At 38.3% G+C, this 25032-nt stretch overlaps 1 protein-coding gene across 1 annotated transcript in view; it reads right to left on the bottom strand.

Moving 5' to 3' along the window:
* Positions 1-5096: 5096 nt before the first annotated feature.
* The window catches only part of ryr2a (ryanodine receptor 2a (cardiac)), a gene marked incomplete at its 5' end in the record, with an annotated part of 184614 nt that continues 164678 nt past the window's right edge, over positions 5097-25032 (bottom strand). Inside the window, 9 exons of the mRNA XM_040123032.1 lie at positions 5097-5254; positions 6969-7020; positions 13652-13752; positions 14059-14123; positions 16733-16889; positions 19073-19207; positions 20866-21012; positions 22059-22119; positions 22775-22908. Of these exons, the coding sequence (XP_039978966.1) occupies positions 5159-5254; positions 6969-7020; positions 13652-13752; positions 14059-14123; positions 16733-16889; positions 19073-19207; positions 20866-21012; positions 22059-22119; positions 22775-22908 (948 nt within the window). The remainder of the gene's footprint in view (positions 5255-6968; positions 7021-13651; positions 13753-14058; positions 14124-16732; positions 16890-19072; positions 19208-20865; positions 21013-22058; positions 22120-22774; positions 22909-25032) is intronic.

The following is a 25032-nucleotide window of genomic DNA, read 5'->3' as shown; positions in this document are numbered from 1 at the left end:
TGTCTCAGAAATAGCATTAGCCTACTCAAACAGTCTACATGATGCCTTACTGTGTGGCAAACTAAACATGCCCGCTCTGTGGTAAATATGGAAAATATTCATTTATTTTTACATTAGCAAAATACCACTTAGTAATGGCATTATTCAGTCTGGTGTGATATTGCAATAAAAAAAAAAATTAAAAAAAACATAGGCATGACATCTGCATTGTATAATGAGCCCAATGCTATATGCAACACCCACAGTAGTTGGTTGTAAATGTAAATTCCACTGTGTTATCATACTTTGTAAAGTCGTAAGGGCTAAATGTACTCTCCTTGAGTAAATTGTATAATGGAATTTAATTTACAGAACTTCGGACATGTCAAGTACAAACTGACTGAGGTGAGAAAACTGATTAATTTACAACAACTCACAATCAAATGCCATCCATGTTTTTCATGGTGGGAGTTTGAGTGCTCTTATTAGCAAATATATGTTATTAGCTGTAGACAGCTGACGTTTGTTACATAGAAAAAACAAACATCAGGTAGCTAGTTTATATGGCTGACTGCATCATACTATAGGTTGCTTATTATGGAGACCCAAAATTTTCAATATTTAATAAAGAAGACATTATGAAATACATTATATAAATAAAGAAAATATATATAAATATATATAAACAATTGTGAAATAATCCAAAACAGCTCAGTTCAGATAATTATTATGAATATTATTTATTCTATCCCAGCAGTCTGTATTTTTCAAATGTCCTACAAAGTATGTTTTATTTGATAAAGCCACTTTTAGCTGCAAAGTCTTTGTCAATCACGACAAACAGAACAGAGCCCGTTATGTGACTGGCCGTTTCTACAGTCCAAATGAGGGGCCAGCCATTCTCAAAAGTGGCTCTGCCCCTGGGTGAAATAACATTTCATAATAAGATGAGTATTTAAAATATATTGGATTATTTCATGGTTATATTATTAATTTGTTCTGTATTTATTCATATTAATATTTATCTCACAATGTATTAATGACTAATATTAAGCACTTTGGGTCTTCATATTGCATGGTTACTGGTCTAAGAGATATATTCCAAATTTATCACTTACTTAAATATTTCGTTCACCTTTTACTTACTTCACTAATGATCACTTGGATTTTGGCGAAAACAAACCTAGTGCCCAGTGTATGCAGAGCCTGGGGAAGCATAACATTCTCTGTTCTCTTACATAACAGGAACACCTCTGCCTGTTTGAAATCTTATATTAGAAAGCTGATAGGTGAAACAGAACAGCAACGGGCAATGTTCAGCCAAACCTTGCATGTATGCGAAGGTGGTTTTGCACAAAGAACCAATAAAATATTACTTATATACTGCATCTTTAAGATTAAGTGGTGAAATTACTTAACAGAACGACCTGTTTTTATTTCCTTACCATTATTTGTTAAGTAATAAAGTAAAGAAATAGCTAATAAAAGAAAAAATAGATAATTTTATTTCAATCTAAGACAAAGTTAAGCAAGCTTGTTGTTTTGCCTTAGTTTGCATTTACAATAGTCAGTCATCTCCCATATACTCCCTGAAGGGCTATTGCTTGAACCAAATGATACCTAAACAAACCCATTACTCATAGTACATTAAAAGTGAGAGAGAAGCAAGAGCCACTTTCTTTTTTTCAGAGGGATGCAGCTGTGGCAAATGAGTTAAGAGTTACAATGAAGCCCACAACAATTAAATACGGTTCACAGAAATCTTAATTCATCTTAAATAATCCTATTAAACAATTTATGGGTGACATAGATTTAGTGCCATTGTTATACTTGTTTATCAATTCTGCATAATAAACATGCAATGGAATTTTTTTTTTTTTCTTAGTTTTTTTTTGGAGAATGTTTATACAAAAAGAGTAACTCTGTTTGCTGTATTGCATAAGATCATCACAAGAAAAGAAAAGGAAAAAAAGACCTTGGATAAACAATCCTTATTTGAAAAAGTTTCTGGGACATGTTTTTTGAACATCATTTGCCAGCTCTGAACATTCATTCAATCAACACACACTTCCTATAACTGAATAAATTAGTTTAAAAAAACAACAACAACAAAAAAAAACCCAAACAAACAAAAAAAAACCCAACTATACTCCAATAATTATTATTCTTTAAATAAATAATTGTTTCTGATATTTTCATTCATTTAGCCATAGTTGTGCATTCTGACCTACAAGGTCCAAACTTTGTAAGTCATGAAATGTCTTCTATAGAAGATTTGCACTTGTAACAATTACAATACAAAATAGAAATAAATGATCATACAATCCAATGTTTTGAAATGGATGATAGATTTCTGTATCTTCTGATTCTCCTATATTGCATGAGACAGAATGTGTAAATAATGTGTGTCTGCAACAAGATGAATTCATCTTTAAAATTGGTGGCATGGCAGCATCATAAATGATGAATACTGGTAAGTGTCATGAAAACCACTTATGTTGTTGTAGAAACCATCACATACATGTAGCTTGTTCCATGTTAGACTAAACAAGCATTGTAACATACCTAGTTTACTAGGTCCACCTTGCTTAAGCTAATCCAGTCTGATCCAACAGATCTGCAATAATACCTACCACAGGCTATTGTTGGTCTGTCTATATTAAGAATTCACCATCTCTATTCACATCAATGAAGGTATATTATATATTAGAAATACCTCAGTATAATGCAATACTGTTCAACATCAGCACAAATTACATCATCCAAAATGATCAAACAGTTGAATCAACACATCTTTACAACAGTTACAACACAAACTGAAAATTAGAACCTTCACAAAAGAGGATTTATTACACGACTGTTGGATTAGACTGACTTAGATTCAACTATGTGGACCTAATTGACTGGAGATTGAATGTATACAGAGCCACCCCAAAGAATTCAATGCTTTTGTTAAAAGGAAGAAGGCGTTTGCACTTGATGAGTGTCACAATACTGAAGGTGTATCTCTTATTACAACACTACCACTAGTGACAGACTCCAGTCATTCTGCTGTTGAATGTCCCTATTTGCTGCTGTCATATCAAACTGAAATCTGACTTCCCAGAACTCAAAGCAATTTAAAGATCATCTGACCGTACTGTATAATAAAACAGAATTAATTAAATGATACTGAGTTGTACATTTTTAAAATTGTAACACGCCATTTGCAATTCATAAAGCTATGAAGCAAGCGCAACTGAAATTGGATACCATTTCAAATGTAGATATTTCTAGTAAGGTCTCCACCAAAACTCCTTAAGAATCAACAGGGCATGCCAGTCTTTTTATGTCTCCAATAACATAAGTCCGGAAGACATTTCTCTCTCCATACTTTTTCCGTTTCTTTCCTCTATTTGTACTTTCGTCTAGTGCTCCCACATGGCATATTTCTCTCTTTCGTGAACACCCAATCACTCACCTGTACATGTTATCCTCAGTTCTTTACATTGTATTTATGTGAAGCTATCCAACATTCCTCTCTCCTCCTCCAGCATGCATAGCTCATTCCTGGCTTAGTAAGGCACTGTATCCTCCTGTTTTCCCTCTTCTTTCATCAATTCATTTAGGAAACATGACTAAGAGTTGCTCCACATTATTTATCTTAGCGAACAAGCATGCACAAATTTTGTATGCAGCTTTAAACAGATAAATCCCTTTTTTGCTACTTCAGTATTGCTTTTCATGGAACTACATCATTTGGTTAACAAATGTACTGAGCAAACCCTAGTTAAGTAGCATTCATTAAAAGAAGACAGTCCCACCAGTGGCACCCAGAGACTGTGTTTTCTCTTACACATCACAATGCTAAAGAGTTAGACAGAAAAAATGTGCTGACTGTTTAGCTGTTCTTAGTCTTGACCTGCAGAGGGGCTAAAAATGTCAAGTTTCTCTGGACGGTGGCATTAGACGAAAGGTCTGACCAGTACTTGTCCACATCTATCAAGCTAGACAAAAGTGTTGGAGTTCCCAAAGACAACCCTAATGGATTCAACTATTTTGCAAGCATATTTTGGGGGACATTTATTGATTGATCTAATCCTGTCCTTACTGTAGTTTCCAGGTCACTCAGCTCTACTGGAACAAAATTGACTTGCTGATCCTGTTGCTAGCAAATAGGAACATTTACTTAAAGAGCCCTTCACACACAGTGTTGCCATGTACAGGGTGTGGACTCAGTATTAACAGCTCTGATCTATTCTTAAATTCAGTCCAGTACAATGGGCTAATTTGTGAAGATCAGACTGTTCAGATTTTGTTGACAATGTGTCCAAGGTGTTGATTCAACTCTGTGGTACTTCTGGAGGCTGTTGGCTGGTAGTGTGTAGGATTAGATAAGTAGGTAGAGGAGGTATATCTTCCCTCTTTACATGTACCACAAACTAAAAAGCCTAAGAAAGTTACCTTAGAGTTGAATCAAATCATCGCCTCTTTGATGATGAGGATTTGTCTTAATTTCTGACCATGGAAGCTTTTAAATGGTCAGATTTGTTGCACAGCCATGGAAGCCAGTTTCAGAGATGTTTGTGTCCACCCCCTGTACCAACATGCAACGTACACTCTACACATGTAAAGTTGTAAATATCATCATTCTAATGTCTAATGTCTCTTTGTGTATCCATCACTGTCCTGAAAGTCTTTCAGGAAGTATTCTCTCTTTATCTTCCGTCCACTCTCCTCCACTGTCCATCTTTGGGTTCTTCCTTTTTCCCTTGCTCCATTATTCTTTTGTATTTTTTGCTTGTTACTGTGAATGTAGAATAAGATAATGCAAAGAAGTCATCATTAGAGCCAAAAACCAAAAACCTATTGGACAGCATATAATCGGATGTTTTCTCTGTATAAAGTCTTAGAAGCATTCAAAACAAACTGGGCTGGAAGGGGGGCAGAGCTGGCAGAGTTGAATGTCTGGATGAGGAAGAGCTGGGAGAAGGGCTTAGGGTGGGTCTGTAGAGGAGGCTGGAGATGTAGTTCCTCCTGTACTGGGAAGTGGAGCAGAGTGTACAACCTGTTGTTTGGTACAGGGACAGGGACTCCTTAGAGAGTTGTATGAAATGTTTGAGGGGTAAGCAGAGGGAAGACAGAGGGGACTGAACAGGTGACTAAGTGAAAGTGAAGAGTCTGTTGCTCCAAGAACAGATTAGTTGAGCTGATCCTCATACTGTTTCCGGAAACAGTCACCAGCAGGGAAAAACTCCCAGCAACGCTCTTGGTACATCTTCCATACATAAGACTCCTTAAGACAGACAGGTGAGAGAAGGTAGGAAGGGTTTACATTACATACAACATTTTCTGCATCTATTTCACTCATCTACATTGTCCAGTACTGAGGTTAGTAACAGCAGTGTAAGCTTCAAATACTGAACCGCAAATGGCCTCAGTATGCTTCAAACAATGTCTTTCACATGTGAAGGCGAAGTGTTTCTGCCTGTTCTCAACAGCCAAACCTGAAGGCCCATTTCTGCATCTCTCTTGGTCAGATCACAGATCTGACTACAATCTGTCTTTGTTTTCTTAGCTACTTGTAAATCAGTATGGGGGGAGTCCAGAAGTTCAGAGGGAGGTGGTTATAAACCTGTAGCTAGGAGAAAAAGAACTTCTGTACTTTAGCTAGCATTAGCTAACAACTATCCATTAGCTAGCACAAACACATGAATAAATCAAATTTATGAACTACAAGCAAGGGAAAAAAAATTATATCATCTTCAGGGCTCTAACTGGCCGCTCTCACACATACAGCTTTCAGCAGTTGAACTGATCAGGGTATTTGATAGTGTGTATAGTAATGTTTGGAGCCGTTCTTTTGGGTTACTTTAATGAAACACACAACAAGGGCTCATTTCAGTGACATTTTACTTAAGTTGCTGTCATCACAAGGACAAAGGACACAGACCATGGATGTATTAAGAAAATCAGACAGTGAGTAGGTATTTCCACAGATGGCTTACTGACACATTTACACCGGAGGAGGAGTAAAAATTAGCCTATGTATGTGTCTTGGACATACTGATGCATTAACACCTTTTCAACATCTGGCGAGAATGCGCCAAAAACCTCCTCCAGAGGTGGTTTGAACAATCGTATTTCAATCTGTCTTGAACACTTCTTGGATGCATTTAGATTAAGTTTATCTGATCTGATACTGTAGTTCTCTGATCCACCCAAGCCACATGAAGTGACTCAGTCTAAATGAGGTAAAAGACATTGATGAAGTAGCAGTGTAAAGAATTAAACAAAAAGAGCTTGAGAGAGAAGTTCAAACCTTGCCTATTTTCCCACCTCCACACAGCTGTACAACCTCAATGTAAACTGGGTGTTTAGGCTTTGAGTTTATCTAACTTAGAATTTTTACATCTGTGAAGTTATTATAATTAAAATATTATTTTACATGATCACAACCTAGAATTTCTACTTTTGTTAATTTGCTCTAAGTTGAAATAACTTAGAATAGTAAGTTAGTATAACTTATCTTTATCCCTCATGACAGCTTTTGCTGCACTTTCCACAATATGACCAAGGCTCAAGTGCCACACATCAGAAGGTTGCAGGCATTGTCGGAAGTACAGACCTGTCTTCATCATGGCTTGAATTTTTGTTTTTGATTTTGAATTTAAGTTCCTAAGGCCTAACAATCTATAACTGTTACGGCGAGTTTTTACAGTGCAGATAGAAGATCTAACAAGCACTTTGTCTGAAGCATACTGAGACTTTAATAATGCAAGCAGCCAACAATCTATAACTGTTACGGCGAGTTTTTACAGTGCAGATAGAAGATCTAACAAGCACTTTGTCTGAAGCATACTGAGACTTTAATAATGCAAGCAGCCAACATCTGCCACAGATCAGAAGCACAGGAGGAAAGTTTGAAGCTAAGCTGTACTAACCACATTACGGTATCACAATAGTGTACTGTTAATTAACTGAGATCAAAGGGAAATGAGCTGGTTTACCTGGCCTGTGTGCTCTGTTTCATCTTTGTTGATGAGATACATCACAAAGAATCTGAAACACACACACATACACACAAACATATTAGAAAAGCATATCTACCAACATCACACATACACCCACATGCACAAACACACACCAACAGTGCCTTATGTTAAATAAAATGTAACCCTTGCTACTTCCTTGCTGTAGTATCAACACAGCTCTGAAACTGTTGGAAGCTCAGTCTTTAACAATAATTTGGGCAAAGCATGAATTACACAAAATATAGATTTGGGTATGTATTATCACCTTAAACCTGATCCTAATTCTCAAATGGTAATCCTAACTAAAGCAAAACAAAACCTTAAAGCATCACTTTTTTTTTTTTTTTTTTTTTTTTTTTAAATACTATGAATCCCATTTCTTAAATTGGGAGGACAAGTGAATATGTGGCAAAAAAAATTCCCACTGAGTTTTGTGTTTTGAGAAGTTCTCTTGACTTCTTCTGACAAATGTCAGCCAGACCTGTTCTGAAATGCAGCCTCTATTTCCTCAATTCTAGTTGGTCTGTCTCAAAGTAAGGTTCAAGACATCTCCAGAATTATACATCTGAGAAATGTTTCCACCAACTTGTTGTATACCGACTGCGTTCGCACATTTTTCATGAAATGAAAAAGTATTCTGAAGTTAATTGCAACACAAACACACAAAAGAGTGGCTACATAGAGCCATATCTATCGTAGGTACTTTCTCTGGGGACCAGGGAACCTAATGAGGATCTCAGTGTTTTAACCAGAGGAACTAGGGACTAATAATAGTTCCTGTTAAAAGGACAAGATAAGAGAATAGAATAGAATAGGATAGAATAGAATGTAATTTTTTTTATTGGTATTGTACTGGTGTATACAATGAAATTCAGGCGCACTAGTGAGAAGAGTATAAAACTGTACAAAAAAGACTTAGACACACTCATACACGGACACACACATTCACACACACATAGGCATTATCAGTAATAATTCCACAATATAAGGTATTTCACAGGGGTGGCCATTGCACAGAATAAGTATTGCACAGAGGTAGGTATTGCACAGTATAAATATTGTCTATGGGGGGTGTTCTTTCGGCATAGAGTTCAGTGTGGTGATGGCCTTGGGATAGAAACTGTTCATTAATCTTGTGGTACACACTTTGATGGACCTGTAACGCTTTCCTGAGGGCAGAAAGACAAACAAGTGATGAGTCCTTTTAGATGAAGGATGCCTTCTGCAGGCAACGGGAGCCATTTATGTCTTACAGGGCAGGCAGATGTGTGTTGGTGATCTTCTGGGCTGTGTTGATGACTCTGCAAAGCCTTCTTGTCAGCCGCAGAACTGTTACCATATTACACTAGGAGCTCATGTGTCAGGACACTCTTAATGAAACAGCGGTAGAAGGACACTAGCAGCTGTTGTGGCAGATTGACTTTCCTAAGTGTCCTTAGGAAAGTAAAGCCACTTTGGTGCCTTCTTAATCAGAGAGCTTATGTTGGTGGACCACATGAGATCTTCTGAAATGTGGGTGCCCAGGAACCTGAAACTGGAGAGACTATCCACTATTTCTCTGTTGATGTACAGTGGGGGATGGACCTTGTTTCTTCCTGAAATCAATGAATAGCACCGTTGTTTTTTTGGTGTTTAGTGTCAAGTTGTATTCTGAGCACCAGCCTGTTGGCCTCTGTACCTCCTCCTTGTAAGCTGACTCATTGCCCTCAGTGATCAGCCCCACCACTGTTGTATTGTCTGCAAATTTAATGATTGTGTTCGTGTCGTGGGTTGGTATTCAGTCATAGGTGTATGGGGAGTAGAGGAGGGGGTCAGCACAAAGCCTTGTGGAGCCCCTGTGCTGAGTGACAAGGTTGGAGAGTGGTAGGGGCCCATCCTGGCTGACTGCGGCTGGTCTTTTACGAAGTCCTTTAACCAAAAACAGATGTTGTGTTTGAAACCTAGTTCAGACAACCTGAAGACACTGGCTGGGTATGATGGTGATAAACGCAGAGCTGTAATCAACAAACAACAGCTGTGCATATGCTCCCCGTTGTTCTAGGTGGAGCATAACAGCGTGGAGGGCAGTTGCAATGGTGTCATCTTCTGATGACATCTGTTGATGACATCTGATCCGTTGGCTCTGTAAGCTTATTGGTGTGGATCCAGGGTGGCTGGAAGAGCATCTTTGATCTGCTTAAGGACCAGTTGCTCCAGGTACTTCATGATTATCGGTATTAATGCAACTGGCCTGTAGTTGTTGAGGCAGATTATGGTTGTCTGCTTCAGGACTGGCGCTATTGTGGAAGATTTTAGACGTGTCAATCTATCCCATGCACTGTCCCAGGGATAGATCGAAAATACAGTGCATTCAGAAAGTATTCAGACCCCTTCAATCTTTCACATCTTGTTAGGCTGCAACCTTATGCTAAAATTTAAATGTATTAAAAAGGTAAAACTGAAATATGACATTGACATAAGTATTCAGACCCTTTGCTGTGACACTTGAAATTTAGCTCAGATGCCTCCCATTTCTCTTGATCATCTTTGAGATGCTTCTAGACCTTGATTGGAGTTCACCTGTGGTAAATTCAATTGATTTGACATGATTTGGAAAGGCACACACCTGTCTATATGAAGGTCTCACAGCTGACAATACAGAGCTGACAAAGCAAAAACCAAGCCGTAAGGTCGAAGGAACTGCCTGCAGAGCTCAGAGACAGGATTGTGTCGAGACACAGATCTAGGGAAAGCCATAAAAAAAAAAATCTGCTGCACTGTTGGTTCCCAAGAGCACAGCGGCTTACATAATTCTTAAATGGAAGAAATTAGGAACAATCAGGACTCTTCCTAGAGCTGGCCGCACAACCAAACTGAGCCATGGGTGGAGAACGGTCTTGGTAAGAGAGGTTAGAGTTCCTGTCTGGAGATGGGGGAAACTTCTATAAAAACAACCAATTCTAAGCGTCGTGTCTGGTTTCCTCCAGACATGACGCTTAGAACTGAGGCCAAACAGTTCAATCTTGGTTTCATCAGACTAAAGAATCTTGTTTGTCACAGTCTGAGACCTCCTTTAGGTGCTTTTTTGCAAACTCTCAATGACGAGAGGCTTTCATCCGGCCAGATCGGCAGAGTGTTGCAGAAATGGTTGCCCATCTGTCCTTCACCACACAGGAACTCTGGAGCTCAGCCAGAGTGACCATCGTGTTCTTGGTCACCTCTATTACCACGGCCCTTCTCCCCTGATTGCTCAGTTTGGCCAGGTGGCCAACTCTATGAAGAGTCCTGATCGTTCCAACCTTCTTCCATTTAAGCATTATGGAGGCAACTGTGCTCTTGGAAACCTTCAATGCAGAGGAATTTTTTTGTGGCCTTCCCCAGATCTGTGCCTCGACACAATCCTGTCTCTGAGCTCTGCAGGCAGTTCCCTTGACCCTTATGGCTTGGTTTTTGCTCTGAAATGCATTGTAAGATGTGAGACCTTATATAGACAGGTTTTTGCCTTTCCAAATCATGTCCAATCAATTGAATTTACCACAGGCTGACTCCAATTAGGTGTAGAAACATCTCAAAGATGATCAAAGGAAAACATTTCAAGTGTCATATCAAAGGGTCTGAATATTTATGTCAATGTGATATTTCTGTTTTTGCTTTTTAATAAGTTTACAAAAATTTCTAAAATCCTGTTTCGGCTTCGAAATTAAGTGGTATTGAGAGTATATTGATGAAGGAAAAAGTGATTTTTTTTTTTTTTTTTCATTTTAGCATAAGACTGCAACATAATGAAATGTGAAAAAAACTGAAGGGGTCTGAATACTTTCCAAATGCACTGTGTTTCCCTAGCAGCTGGTTAGACCATGTTGACAAGAGGTCTGTATGCTGGGGTTACAAACAGGGAGATTTAGTCTGACTGGCCCAGATGTGGGAGAGGTGACGCTTTGTACCCTTGTTTAATGTTGCTATAAACTTTATCAAGTGTGTTTTTTTTTCCTTTTGTGGGTCACTGCATATGTTGATAGAATTTTGTGAGGACAGTCTTTAGATTTACTTGGTTGAGACCACCTGCTATTGGAAAAACTATCAGGATGGGCACTCTGTTCTTTGCTAAAGGTGGTTAGATAGCCCAAAGCTTCTGTAGTATCAGTATTAGTATCAGCACCGTTCATTCTCACAACATACAGAAAGGGTGAGATTTTATTGATAAATATTCCAAGTCCGGGGAGCAATGGTTATCAACGACTTTTACATTTGTGCACCAGTTACTGTTTGCTCCTGTCGTGATGGTGTACTATGTGGCCTGCTAGCCTAACAGTCTTCTCCGTAATCGTCAGGTTGAGGCACATTTCCGTAATAATCATAATGATGCAGTCCTGTATGTTATTCTGCATAGATATGGTAAGTTCCAGATCTTCCATTTTGTTGGCACGTGATATTGCATTTGTGATGAAAAGACTTGGCAGTGGAGGTTTGTGCGGGTCTTTTCATAGCCAAGCATGTAAATGTGAGGCTCAGCAGCCTCACATTTGTTACCTCTCTCTGCACCGCATCCATCGCTTTCCAGGCAGGACAGTAATCCTCGGAGACCCCAGCTGTCTGACGAGCTCTGTCATAATTGTGTGTCCAAAATTCTCGTTGTTAAAAAGACAACCACTGTGCATTGACCTGATGTTCATGTTGGCTGTATGATAGGTTTACAGATGCATTCATAGCACTCAATAATAAATAGACTAAAAGAATACTAATTAAGTAGTGCCACTTCAGGGAGTCTCTGTGATTGAGAGACTTAGGAGAGTGAATGACAGGGAGGGAGCAGTAATTGGAGATTAATTAAAGTGAATTAAGGTGGAAACTATAACTTTGCTTTTTAATATTTTCATGTTGGTTAAATAATAACGCAGCAATAAATAACCAGCAGGTTGTGTACTGTGGAGACACTGATGTTCTGGTGTTTTCAGTATCCTTTTTCTCCATTTCCTGAAATTCAAGCATCAAAGTTCCAGAGCAATAAATACAAAGAATATCATCATAACTCTGTGTTTCTTGTTTCCTTATGTGAAAATTATTACTAACTAGTTTAGGTTAGTACACTCAAAAAACTGCTAGTCTTTATAAACCAATGAGAGCCCAGCACCCGCTGAGTCTCCCAATTAGTTTTATTACATAATGAAGACATAATAGCTATAGTAACGAGCTCAGCTATACCTGTTTGTAATTCTACTTTCGTTACAGGAAGCTGAAGAATTCAGGTCCTAATGATTAAACAATGGTTGGCACTCTTTTAGAGGTGTAAGAACACACAGATACTAAGTACTATTAGGAACACCTTACTAATACTAGGTAGGGCCTATCTTTGCTGTGGGGCAGCGCAGGAGGTAGACCGGGTCGTCCACTAACCGGATGTGGATCCCCAGCTCCTCCAGTCAGCATGTTGAAGTGTCCTTCGGCAGGATACTGAACCCCAAATTACCCTGATGGCTGTGCCATCGGTATGTGTGAGTGTGTATGAGCGTGATGTATGAATGTGTGTGTGAATGGGTGAACGTGGCATGTAGTGTAAAGCGCTTTGAATGGTCGATAAGATTAGGGAAGCATTATGCAAGTGTGGTCGCTTTACCATTTACCATTTGCTCTCAAAACGGCCTTATTTCTTCCTGGCAAGGATTCCCAAAGATGTTGGAAACATTCCTGTGAGATTCTGGTCCAATGCTGACACGATTGCATCACATAATTTCTGCAAATTTGTCAGCTGCACAATCATGTTGCCAATCTCCCATTTTACTAATTCCTAAAGGTCTTCTACTGGATTAAGTACAATGAACTCATTGTCATGTTCATTAAACCAGTTTGAGAGGACTTGCTTTGTGGACTGGAGCATTATCATGCTTGGAAGTAACCATTAGAAGATGGGTAAATGTGGCTGCACATTTACCCATCTTCCCATGAAGGGATGCACATGGTCAGCAAGAAAACATTCCCCACACAATTACACCACCACCACCATCCTGGACTGTTGACAAAGGCAGGTTGGGCCCATGTATTCATGCTGTTGACACCAAATTCTGACCCTACCAGCCTCAGTAGAATTCAGTAGATTCATCAGATCAGCCTACGTTTTCCCAGTCTTCAACTGGGTTGGAAAGCCTGTGCCTGTGCAGCACCTCACGTGGTGGTCTGCTGTTGTAGCTAATCCACATCAAGGAAGAATGTGTTTTGCATTCTTAGATCCTTGTCTGCTCACCAAATTTGTAAAGAGTGGTTATCTGAGTTACAGTAGTGTTTATGTCAGCGCCAACCAGTTTGGCCATTCTCCTCTGACCTCTCTCATTGACAAGGCGTTTTTTGTCCACAGAACTGCTGCTCACTGGATGTTTTTTGCTTTTGGCCCTAGGCTGAGTAAACTCTAAAGACTGTTGTGCGTGAAAATCCCAGGAGACCAGCACTTTCAGAAATACTCAAACCAGCCCGTCTGGCACCAACAATCATGCCATGGTTTTATTTTTACCTATTCTGTTGATTGATATGAACATTAAGTGAAGCTCCTAGCTCCTGACCTGTATCTGCATGATTTTATGCATTAGTAATAAAAATTACAATAACTGCATGAATTAGCGGGTGTACAGGTTTTCCTAATAAAGTGCTTTGTGTGTGTACAAACAAACACAAACTCCAGATGTACTCACAGGTAGTTGGCCAAGTTGTGCTCCTGTAGCGTATGTGTTTCAAAGCCATGTGGCACTGTGTCAAAGTAGTCATTACCTATTCCACAGATAAAACATTTGGTCTGGAAGAGAAACATGGAAATGTTAAGGGACCATCATTACACACAACATTTACCTGTGGGTTTTTATCTGCCCTACCTCCCTACTTAGTAAACTGTAAATAGCAATCTGCATCATGATATCATGCAAATGTGATGGGTATATTGGGGATTTGGGAGTGGGGGGTTGTAACAATATCTGGCAGTGTGTATTTCAATACAATGTCATTCATTTACTGTATAATACTGTGTTGTTTAAATTGGTAAAGATTGTGTATGTGCGTGCATGTGTCCGTGCTTGTGCATGCGTGTGTGTGTGTTTGTTTTCACCTCCATATCTTCTTTCACTTGTTCCTGCTGGTCCCTCAGCTCTCCAAAAGCATCAATGATCAACCCTAGAATTTCACAGAGCACAGATGTTGAACAAATTAAACGACCCAGCTTTCTCTTTTGGAGTTTGAGTCAACATAGTTTGACTTACTTAATTCACTTCCTTACCTCTGCACCAAAACAACCTGGAGACCATAAGTCTTCTGTTTTATCCAACTGACCTTTCAATAGTACTGGTTTCATATGAGTATCTCTTGGTATTCAAGAAAGAGGCTTTAAGTCCTTTTTTTATTATCATAGTAATGATCAATTTTATTTGTTTATGTAAAACAAAATCAGTGTATTACATGCAACATTAAAATAATGCCATTACAAAGCTTAAAATGCCGTCTTCGACTCATGTGCACATCAGCTTGTAAATCTGGAATATAGTTCAAAAATATATCATATCAGGAATAAAAATTGATATTAATGATGGCTGCATTCCATTTAGTTGTTCTAGGGCCATTATGCGTGATGATCCACTGACACAGGTAACTGTGGTACAAATGGAACAAAGTCATCATTAGTGTTATTAGTTATACCTGTGCTTTTCCAACTATAACAAGTCCAAATGTGTGATGTGAAATGGCCTCATGCTTGTGACTGCAATAAGATTAATACGATTTTTAAAAATCCCTTCTAGTCATGTTTGACAATATATAAAAATTATCTGCTTTGAATAATAATTTGTGTCTGATATGGTTTTCCATCAAATAGTTCATTTACCTGGTTACAAATTCTTAAAATGACATCTACAACTCCTCCCTCAATGAAAAATTCAGAACTATGACTATGCAAATATTTTTCGTTTCAGAAGTTTAATAGCCGGAGACCATAAGTCTTCTGTTTTATCCAACTGACCTTTTAATAGTACTGGGTCTATATGAGTTTCTCTTGCTATTCAAGAAAGAGGCTTTAAGTCCTTTTTTTATTATCATAGTTATGATCACAATTTTATTTGTTTATATAAAACGTCAGGATATTACATGCACCATTAAAATAATGCTGCATGAAAACAACTCCTCCCTCATTGAAAAATCCACAACTATGAATATGCAAATATTTTTCATTTCAGAAGTTTAACTGCTGGATACAAAATGTTTCCTACATAACTGAAAGACCATTCTCAATGTGTGTGCAATGCAAGCTTCAAGTTTCCACAACACACTTGTGTAAGCTATTTATTGGACCAGGATTGGCTTCCAGACTACTTCTTTTGTCATACATCATGCTCGCAGGCACATAACTAAAACTCAGCACAGAGAAACTTTATCCCTTCAAAATATGAATTTAAAAACAGCCTTCCAGAACATACATCAATCTGAACAGTGAAGGTCATACATCTAAGAGAAGTAAAGACCAAAGCACATTATTGAGTGGAGGGGGAACTTTAACATTAAATTATACACTTTTTGGAACTGATTCCTGAGGCTGTGAAAGTAAACTAGCATGGATCACTAACTTTATCATTTATTCACTTTATTACTATTATGAACCTTTGATCGCTTTGATTATTTGTTGGGATTAATGTAGCTAAAGAATGTGAAGATTACACGTTAAGTGAAACCAGATGTTCTGTTCTGCATTATCACTAAGCAGTGGCCTCTCTTCTTTGGTTTCTTTTATCTGTATGTTTAGGATTGTTTTCCTGCTAAATTATACGATTTTGTCCAATAAGTTTTGATGCAGTTGGCTGAATTTGAGCAAACACAGAATTCTCCTTTATACCTCTGCATTCATCCTGTTGCTTCCATCAGCGGTGAAATCATCAAAAAATGCCAGTGTGTCAGTTTCACTGGCAGCCGTTCATTCCCAAGCATAACAGAATCATCATCATGTCTGATAGATGAAGTGGTGGCTTTGGGTCATGAGCTGTTCCTTTTTTTGTCCATCTTTCACTTGCACAGTCACCTCTTTATTCCTCATACTGACAGACAACTTCACCTCAATCTAAATGGCAACTCTCAACTCTCAGTCAACTCTAAGCAACATGTGAGCTCTTTTGTGCATCAAGTAACAATGAAACAACGCGCAGTTGCCCAAGAAACATTTAGCAGCCAATTGTCCAATTACTTTTGAACCCCTAAAATTTGGGCACTGTGTGTTAAAAGGGCTATATCTCTCACACAGTTCTTTCCATACTGATGGATACATGCTCAATTTAAAGCTGAGACTCTGCACTTTATTTTAGTATCCGTTATTTTATTTCAAACTGAATGTGCTGAAGATCAGAGCCTGAAGTCTAAAACATGTGTAACTGTCAAAATACTAAGGGTCTGAACTATAAATCCCCTTTGTTCTTTGACTTTGTAATTGTCCTGTATTCATTGTTTTGTTTCCCTCGTGTTGTCCTGTCAATGTTCTGAATTTTGTCTTGCACTTGAAAGAAAAAAAATATTTTTGGAAAAAATGATCACTTTGTCTATTGCTGAGTTATCATTTCTAGATAGTGCCAGCATATTTAAAACACATGACTTACCTTCCAAAAGTAAATAAATAAAAAAAACAGCTACAGTATTTCCTTGGGCTTGAACCCGTCAGTACAGTCTGTGTGTGTGTGTGTGTGTGTGTGTGTGTGTGTGTGTGTGTGTGTGTGTGTGTGTGTGTCTGTGTGTCTGTGTGTCTATCTCACCCTGGATGATAGCCAGGAGGATTACAATGACAAAGAAGAAGAAGGTGATGTCAAAGATGATGCGATAGATCTCGTACTCGTCACCTGCTGGGTCTTCAATCTGGTCACCAATCCCTCCACCTGCTCTCACACCTACATACATGTGAAACATGTAGCACTAGCAGAGAGGGCAAGAGATACACAAGAAGTAGGGGGGAGAGAGAGAGAGAGAGACCAAGATGAAATTTAACACGCCGGATTTGAAATTGGGAGCAGATATGATTACAGTATTGCAGTGAGATCACATAGACTAAATTTACATCAGCTTCTCTGAAATATTGCAATGAAATTTGTAAACTTTCCTTTTTTTCAATAAATTACAGTAATATTTAAAAATCAGGGACACAAAAATTGTGACTATTTAAGTACATCAATGAATCTTGTATGTTTAGAGTCAAGGTTCTAAGTACAGATAGCTTCAGAAAAAAATAAGCAAAAAAAAAATATATATATATTTTGTTATGTAAATGTAAGTGGTTGTCGAGGATCTCTGATGTTAGTAGCTGTTTTTCTGTGCAGATAGTCAGCCTTTCAACAATGCAAAGTATTAGTTTGGAAAAGTTCATGATATCAAAAGGCCAAAAGTAATCTATCACACGGGTAATACATAACTTTTTTCTTGATTTGGGTTTAATTCGGTCATATGGTCTATGTGCCTTTACACATTAACGTTGAAAATGCTTTTGTTCTATTCATGTTTCTACAACAATGTACAAAAAACATAATCACTTTAAAATCAAGTTCAAAGACAGAGAAAGAGTCAGATTTGGGGGAAAACTGTAAAGAGAATCAGAAACAGTGACAAATACTTAAAATGTTAAACAGTATACTCTACACAGAGGGAACAAGATGCAGAAAGGAACTGAGCATAAGAAGACAGAGGGGGGAAGACAGGAAAAACCCAGTGCAGAGAGAGAAAGATGAAGACTAAGAGAGGATAGAGTGAATAGAAAAGGACAGATCAGCTCAGATCATCTCACTCTGCTGTGAGTGTAAGGGTGAATAGAAAAGAGCAGAAACCTCCCAGGTTAGTGGCCCTTCATCAGTCTATCCCTCTATCCCACTAAGCCTGTGTCACCTTCCTGTAGACCAGGCAGAGCTGCCACCTCTGGCCCCTTAATAGGAAACAGAAGAACTCTATGGAATGCTATGGCTGGCTGACTACAGGGGATTAGAATGTGTGTGTCCTGAAATTTCTGGGTGACAGAAGCCCCCCCCCCCAGCTCCAGAAAACACAAACCATAGTGCCCTTATATAGTACTTCGTTCAAATGGCTTGGCAGCAGGGAAAAGCATCATCACAGCTGTAATTCATTCGGTCTTTACTAACATGCATTACAACTTTTGTGCAAATGTATAGGGTTACACCATCAAAGTTTAAAAAGCAGCATTAACCTGTTATCACTGTTTATTGGCCTGTATCATGAAGTGAGATGATTGAATTAGCAGGGTTTTGGGTTAAACTCCAGTATTACATTCCTGTATCTCAAAGCAGTCCCACCTAACCAAGATGAATACAAATGGTAACTTATGCTGCATATTCTGGTTAACCTGCTCCAGTATCATGAAACAAGTTGACAGTTCTATTTTTCATTTCAGATCCCATTATCCAACATCACTAACAATGGCTTTCATGAAGCCAGATAGTATAATGCAAACAAAGCCTTAAATTGAATTTGCATCATGATATAAGCCTCAGGTTAGTAGCATAAAATTAATCTTTTTTGTCATGTGGACTGTTGCTATTCCTGTAAAACTAACAGATGCTTGGAAAAAAATATGACAAGAAATGAACATGTAATCTTACAGCAGCTCAGCCGGACCATAGACAAAGCCTGAGGGTGAACACCGTCAGACTAAAAGCTCTGACCCATGACTTTCTTTCCATAAATGGAGCTAGACCCTCTTTACTAACAGGCTACACAGGATACTTCCTACTTTCAATGAGACATTATCAGCCTGAACAGCAGTGAGCCACTGCCCAGAGCAATGAGACTGAATAGCTGAAAAGTCAAACCATGGTCTTAATGTCCACACATTTAACTGCTATTTGCTGAAACATCCACCACCATACCCTTCATCCATACAGAGTCGTTATTCATTACAAGCTTAGTCAACCTTACCTCTGTACCTAAAAGGCTGTTATTATGCTCACGTGTAATACTAACCAACAGAGTCTGCCATTGCTCAGTTTAGGTTCATGCCAAACAGGAGGTTTGTTTTGCCCTAAACATAATATTAAATCAAATATATTGAGAATGTTTGCGTCAATGGTGTTGACCAATACACTACTCATACTCACTGTCAGCATGTCGTCACACTTCATGTCTGGCAGTTCTCCATCTTCACTCTTGTTGTAGAACTTCCTAAAGAAGTTGAAGGCCACTACTGTGTAGAGGTACACCACCACTGCTAAGAGGCCAACCGTTAAAACCAGCTGGAAGACAGGAGCAGAGACAAGGCTGCTGAGATGCACAACGGAGTCTAAATAAACATGACCAATACAAGATTCATCACTTTGGTGGAAAAATGACAATTGGCTTTTTTCCTACAAAAGCCTTTTTGTCAAATTTAAAAGTGAAAGATGTAAGATAAATCAATAATAATGTGTAAAGTGTTTTTGAAAAATGGTTAATCTTTTAGAAAAACAGGAGTAATGAAATGAAAATTAAATGTATTGAAAATTTCTGCAGTGATGTCACATTTGGGTTTGGTTATTGTTTGTTCTAAACCACTTGTGTATCTGATGTGTAATCATATATACAGTCATTATTTTATCTCTTAATTAATTAATTAATTAATTTATCTCTTTCACTTTATGACATGACATTTCACTCAAACTGAAATGTTAGTGTTTATCTGTACCCAGACTCATATTTTTGGATACTGCTAAGAATTTGTGAATTTATATAAATTAGTACTACTGAGTGCAATTAATGCGTGTCAACAAGGTAGTGTATTTTACAGTAGAGTCTCCTGGTATTTTTATTGCTCTATATGTGTAGCTTTCTAATGATGATACTATAAAAAAAATAATCCGGTGTTAAATAAGTCAGAGGAAGTCAGAGGAAAATGGTCAGAGTGATTAAAACTAGAAGTTTAGTAGCTTAGTACAATGTGCAGAAGGGCATCTCAGAAGCACAACTAAACTACAGTAGCAGAATAGGTTTCAGTCCGGCCACTTTTAAATTGCATTAGATGATTTTTCTTGCCATTCAAGGGCAGAAGAACTCCAAAACAAGCTGACATAGGTCATAACATACAGTACAGCATTATCACTTGTAAAGTCATTACAGATAATGTTATAATATCTTAATGCAGTACTTTGTAGAAGCCCCTTTGGCAGCAATTATAGCTTCAAGTCTTCTTGGGTAATACTCTAGAAGTTTTGCACACCTGGATTTGGGCAGTTTGTCCAATTCTTCCTGGCAGATCCTCTCAGGCTCAATCAGAACTGACATGTGAACTGACATTGTCAAGGTTCTCCACACATGTTCTATGGGGTTTAAGTCTGGGCTTTGGCTGGGCCACCCAAGAACAGTCAGAGACTTGTCATGAAGCTACTCCAGTGATGTCTTGGCTGTATCGTTGGGTCATTGTCTTGCTGAAATGTGAACTGTCACCCCAGTTTCAGGTCACATGCACTCTGGATTAGGTTTTCTTCAAGTACCTCTCTGTATTTGGCTGCATTCATCCTTCCCTCAATTCTGACCAGTCTCCCTGTTCCTACTGCTGAGATCAACCCCCATAACAAGATGCTGGCACGGTATTAGCCAGATGATGAGCAATACCTCTTGTTCACCAGACATAAGATTTGCAGTTCTGCTAAAACGGGTTACAATTGTCTCACAAGACCAGAATCTTTTTCATCATACTTAGAGTTCTTAAAATACTGTTTGGCAAACTCCAAGAGAGTCACATCCCTTACCAAGTCCCTTTTTGCCTGGTCAGTTTGGCCAGATGGCAAATTCTATGAAGAGTCCCGGTGGTTCCAAACTTCTTTCATTTGACAATTATTGATACCACTGTGCTCCTGGGAACACATCAAAAGTGAAAGGGTCTGAATACTTTCTGAAGCCACTGTAGTTTATTTACCTGTTTGCCATTGTGTGTGACCGAGGACAAGATTGTACGTAGAGTCTTAAAACCCATGGCGATGTCAAGTAGATGGGCAGCAAAGAAGAAGTTGTTATAGTGACCCAGGATGGACATGGTCATATACCAGGCCAGATACAGGAAGGACTGCAGGGATGGAGGGGGGGGGTTAGTCAAAGAGCTATAGTGACTATTGCAGTGAGTGTGAGAGAACTAAGAAAGGTACCTGTTTTAACACTGAAATAGGTTTTGCTCGCTGTAATCATTCCTCCTGTTCATATTGGCCATTAATATATCCTGTGCTTGTTCAATGCAAAAATACATTCTAATTTTGTCTGAAGTTCATTTGAGGCTTCAGCAGTCTGAGTTAGATAAATTCTCCAAAGTTAGTCTTTTTGGTACAAAATTCTCTCCCTCCACCACAGCTGAACAAGGAAACTCTCTCTTTGGAAACACAAATAGGGAATTTTTGTTTCTTATATGTGTAGGAAGCACAAATTCCCTAGGTGATTCCAAAGACTGCACCTTTGGATGTTACTTACTTGATTTCTCTAGCTCAGCCTCATAATAACTTAACTTATTAAGCTTGGAATGTATTTTTGCACTGTAGGAGGACTGCGTGCCCCACTTGTCCTCAATATTTTTCATTGGAAGAACGTTAGTAATGGATCTCTTATTGGCCAGTATGAACAGGAGGAATCATTACAGAGTCAAAAACTTGGCATGTGACCATCATTTTAAGAGCTGTGAAAAAATGTGAACTGTACTTTAAATTATCCAAAGATTACATGTAAACGCCAGCATGTGTGAAATATGTACACATTTACAATATTTCCATTCGATATGATGGTTCAGACATAACATACATGGAGTATGTGAATTCAATCTTTCACTTGGTGTAAACATCATACTGCTGTATGAAAAGCTTTAACAAGCCGATACAGAATACATATGATATTGTCACACAGTATGAGATAAGATGATTTTAACTATTTTAAAACTGCTTAAGGGGAAACAAAAGGGGGAAAATAGAAAACTGGATGTTTAGAGTTTAATAGAAACTTTTTAAAATCTTACTATGAGAAGAAAGGAATTTTACAAGGCCTCTTACACACACACAGCCAAATCTACAGTGAATCCACATGATGGAGCCAGACACGGCTGGTGAATTAATTGTATTTCTAAATACTTACATTGTCTGTAAATACAACCCCCAGCTTCCAGATCTGGTACTTGACATCAATGGAGCTCAGCCTGTTAACAGACGAAAAAGAGGCTGTAGGATGATCATGTATGAGCCCCCTTTTTCATAGGATTTTTTTGCCCTGGGTCAACCTCCAAGGCAAAGCTTACTGAGGGTGAATACAAATCCTGCTTGTACAACTGGATACATGAACTCCCAGTCTCAAAATACTTGTGAGAGACTGCCCTGTGGACTTTCTTCATGTGTACAGTAAATAACATAATATTTTTTTGTGTCTGGATGACAATCAGTGAATGGCCTATGGTGTAAGGGTACTGATCTGAACAGCAATAAACATTTCTGCCTTTTTAGCTGATAAAACAACTTATAAAATACAGATATGAATGCACTTTGACTAGAGTCTGTCCTCTTAAGTATTGGAAAAACTCTAGTCAGCCCACCACAGAATACTATAGCCAGTAATTAACATTACAGCACCTGCTAGTCTTTGGTGTAAAATGATATGTGTAAATTTTGATAGTCAGCTTCCTTGTTTTGCATGCCCTCATTCTCAAATTAAACTGGTTTTTAAATTAGAAATTTGTCAAAAATGAATAAATAAATAAATAAATCTCTCACACTCACACACACACACACACACACACACACACACACACACACACACACACACACACACACACACACACACACACAAAGAACACTCACACAGCAGCCAGTGAGCTGTCTCTCCTGGGTTTTCTCTTTTTGTGAGCATCACTGAAGTCCAGTGCCGCCTTGTCCATTCCCAGCAGCTCACTGATGCGGTCATGGCCGTAAAACTCTCCATATTTATCCATCACCTGAGGAAGAGCAGCATTCTTGATGAAATACTTTTAAGTGGCAAATTTTCTCTAAAAATGTTGTGGAACAACAGCTTCTCTAAAATTTAATTTTTTAAATTAAACATCGGCTATGCAGGGGCATATGACAAGGAGTTCCTTTACAGGACTTACACACTTGACACAAGAAGCTGCCTAGCAAAGGCGCTGTCCTCAGCTTGTGGCTGTCAGTACATCCACTGTGCCAGCCTCAGTTAACAGGAGGTTTAGGCTGATTTATATCCATTTTAAATCGTCCCAAACTTGGCTCTGTTCACTGTAATAACTAAAAGTTCCAAAGATTTGCAGATCAAATTGGAAGTATTTTTATCAGGGGGCTACCTTGATAAAAGATTTTTGTAAAAAAAAAAAAAAAAACCTGGACAGTATAGTCTAACCTAATAATCTAATAGCTACATCCCTAAAGAGAAGGGAATACAAATAGAATTTATAGATACACTGAAAGGGTTCACTGAAATGTGACATACAGTGGCATGAAAAAATCTGGCTACCCCGGTCAAATTTTCTTTTACTGTGAACAGCTAAACAATTAAAAGATGACCTGATTTCCAAAATGCATAATGTTAAAGATGACACATTTCTTTAATATTATAAGCAAGATTATGTTTTATTTCCATCTTTTACAGTTTCAAAATAACAAAAAAGGAAAAGGGCCTGAAACTAAAGTTTGAGCATCCTGCTTGGTCAGTACTTAGAAACACCCCCTTTGGCCAGTATCCCAATTTGTAAATCCTTTTTGTAGCCAACTTTTTCCTTTCTTGTTTGGGGAATTTTAACCCATTCTTCCTTTCAATAGACCTCTAGTTCTGTGAGATTCTTGGGCCGTCTTGCCTGCCTCGCTCTTTTGAGGTCTACCCATAGATTTTCAATGAGGTTTAGGTTTGGGGACTGTGAGGGCCATGGCAGCAGCTTAATGAATTTCTGCCCACTTTTTTTCCCCACACATACCTTTGCTCATTGCAGCCAAAAAGTTATATTTAAACTTCATCAGTCCACAGCACTTGTTGGCAAAATGCATCAGGCTTGTTTAGATTTTCCTTTGCAAATTTCTGATGCTGATTTTTTTGGTGAGGATGCAGAAAAGGTTTTCTTCTCATGACTCTTCCATGAGTGTCATGTTCATGCAACAGAACAGTGATGTTAACTGCCATTATTTATTTACATTATGTAGTGAGGAAACAGCTACTTGAAAATTATTTGCTATCTTCTTATAGCCTTCTCCTGCTTTGTGGGCTGCAATTATTTTAATTTTCATTTGGACTTCACACTCATTACGAGAGGCAAACGAGCCACAGCCCTGACAAGCTAATTATGGTCTAAGACCTTGATAAAAGTTATGTAAGAGCTTAAATCTCAGAGGGCTCCCAAACATCTGTATTGTAACCCAGTCAGAATCGCCCATATCAATACCAATAAATACTTTTTATTATTAAAAGTGGCTTATGTACTTTGATGTAGTGGAGACCAGTGTGTTATGATTTATTAGGTATATGCATCATCAACAGGCTACATCTTGTTTAATACATTAGTTATATTTTTTTCAATTCAATTAAAATAATTAATTTAGATATCACGTTTCAGTGGGCTGAATCTATTATTTGAAAGCCTGAATATAGTGAATATTTAATCAGTCTCCTAAAGTAACAGCTAATGATGACCAATTACAGTTTGAAAATGTAACATAATCCAAAACTGAAGATTTGACAAAAATATAAATTTCACTAGTATACTTGGATACCTCTCTGAAAAGACTTTCCCTGTGTCAGGGGTCTGTCTTAGGCATTCTCCTCCTTCTCCCTACTTTTCTGTTCCACAGTTCTCTTTTTGTTATTTTTTAAGTGTTTAAACAAATTGGTGCTGTTGCCACAGTAGTGAACATCCTAATTCGCAGTTTTTTCATTTACATCTGCAAAATAGCTAAACACAACGCTCCTCTTTCATTCAGCCATCACTACAATCGTATTGGATTGGCGCAGGTAGTCAGGGTGCATGCAACGGTGTGCACACGACAGGACAACAGCAGCGGAGAAGCAAAGAGTGCACGCGCTTGTCACTGTAACTGGCCACATAAATATGTAGCATGTC

Source organism: Xiphias gladius, unplaced genomic scaffold (assembly GCF_016859285.1).
Source record: "Xiphias gladius isolate SHS-SW01 ecotype Sanya breed wild unplaced genomic scaffold, ASM1685928v1 HiC_scaffold_1473, whole genome shotgun sequence".
NCBI lineage: Eukaryota > Metazoa > Chordata > Actinopteri > Istiophoriformes > Xiphiidae > Xiphias > Xiphias gladius.
Note: the sequence above shows the minus strand (reverse complement) of the source record. Positions and strands in the feature narration are given on the sequence as shown.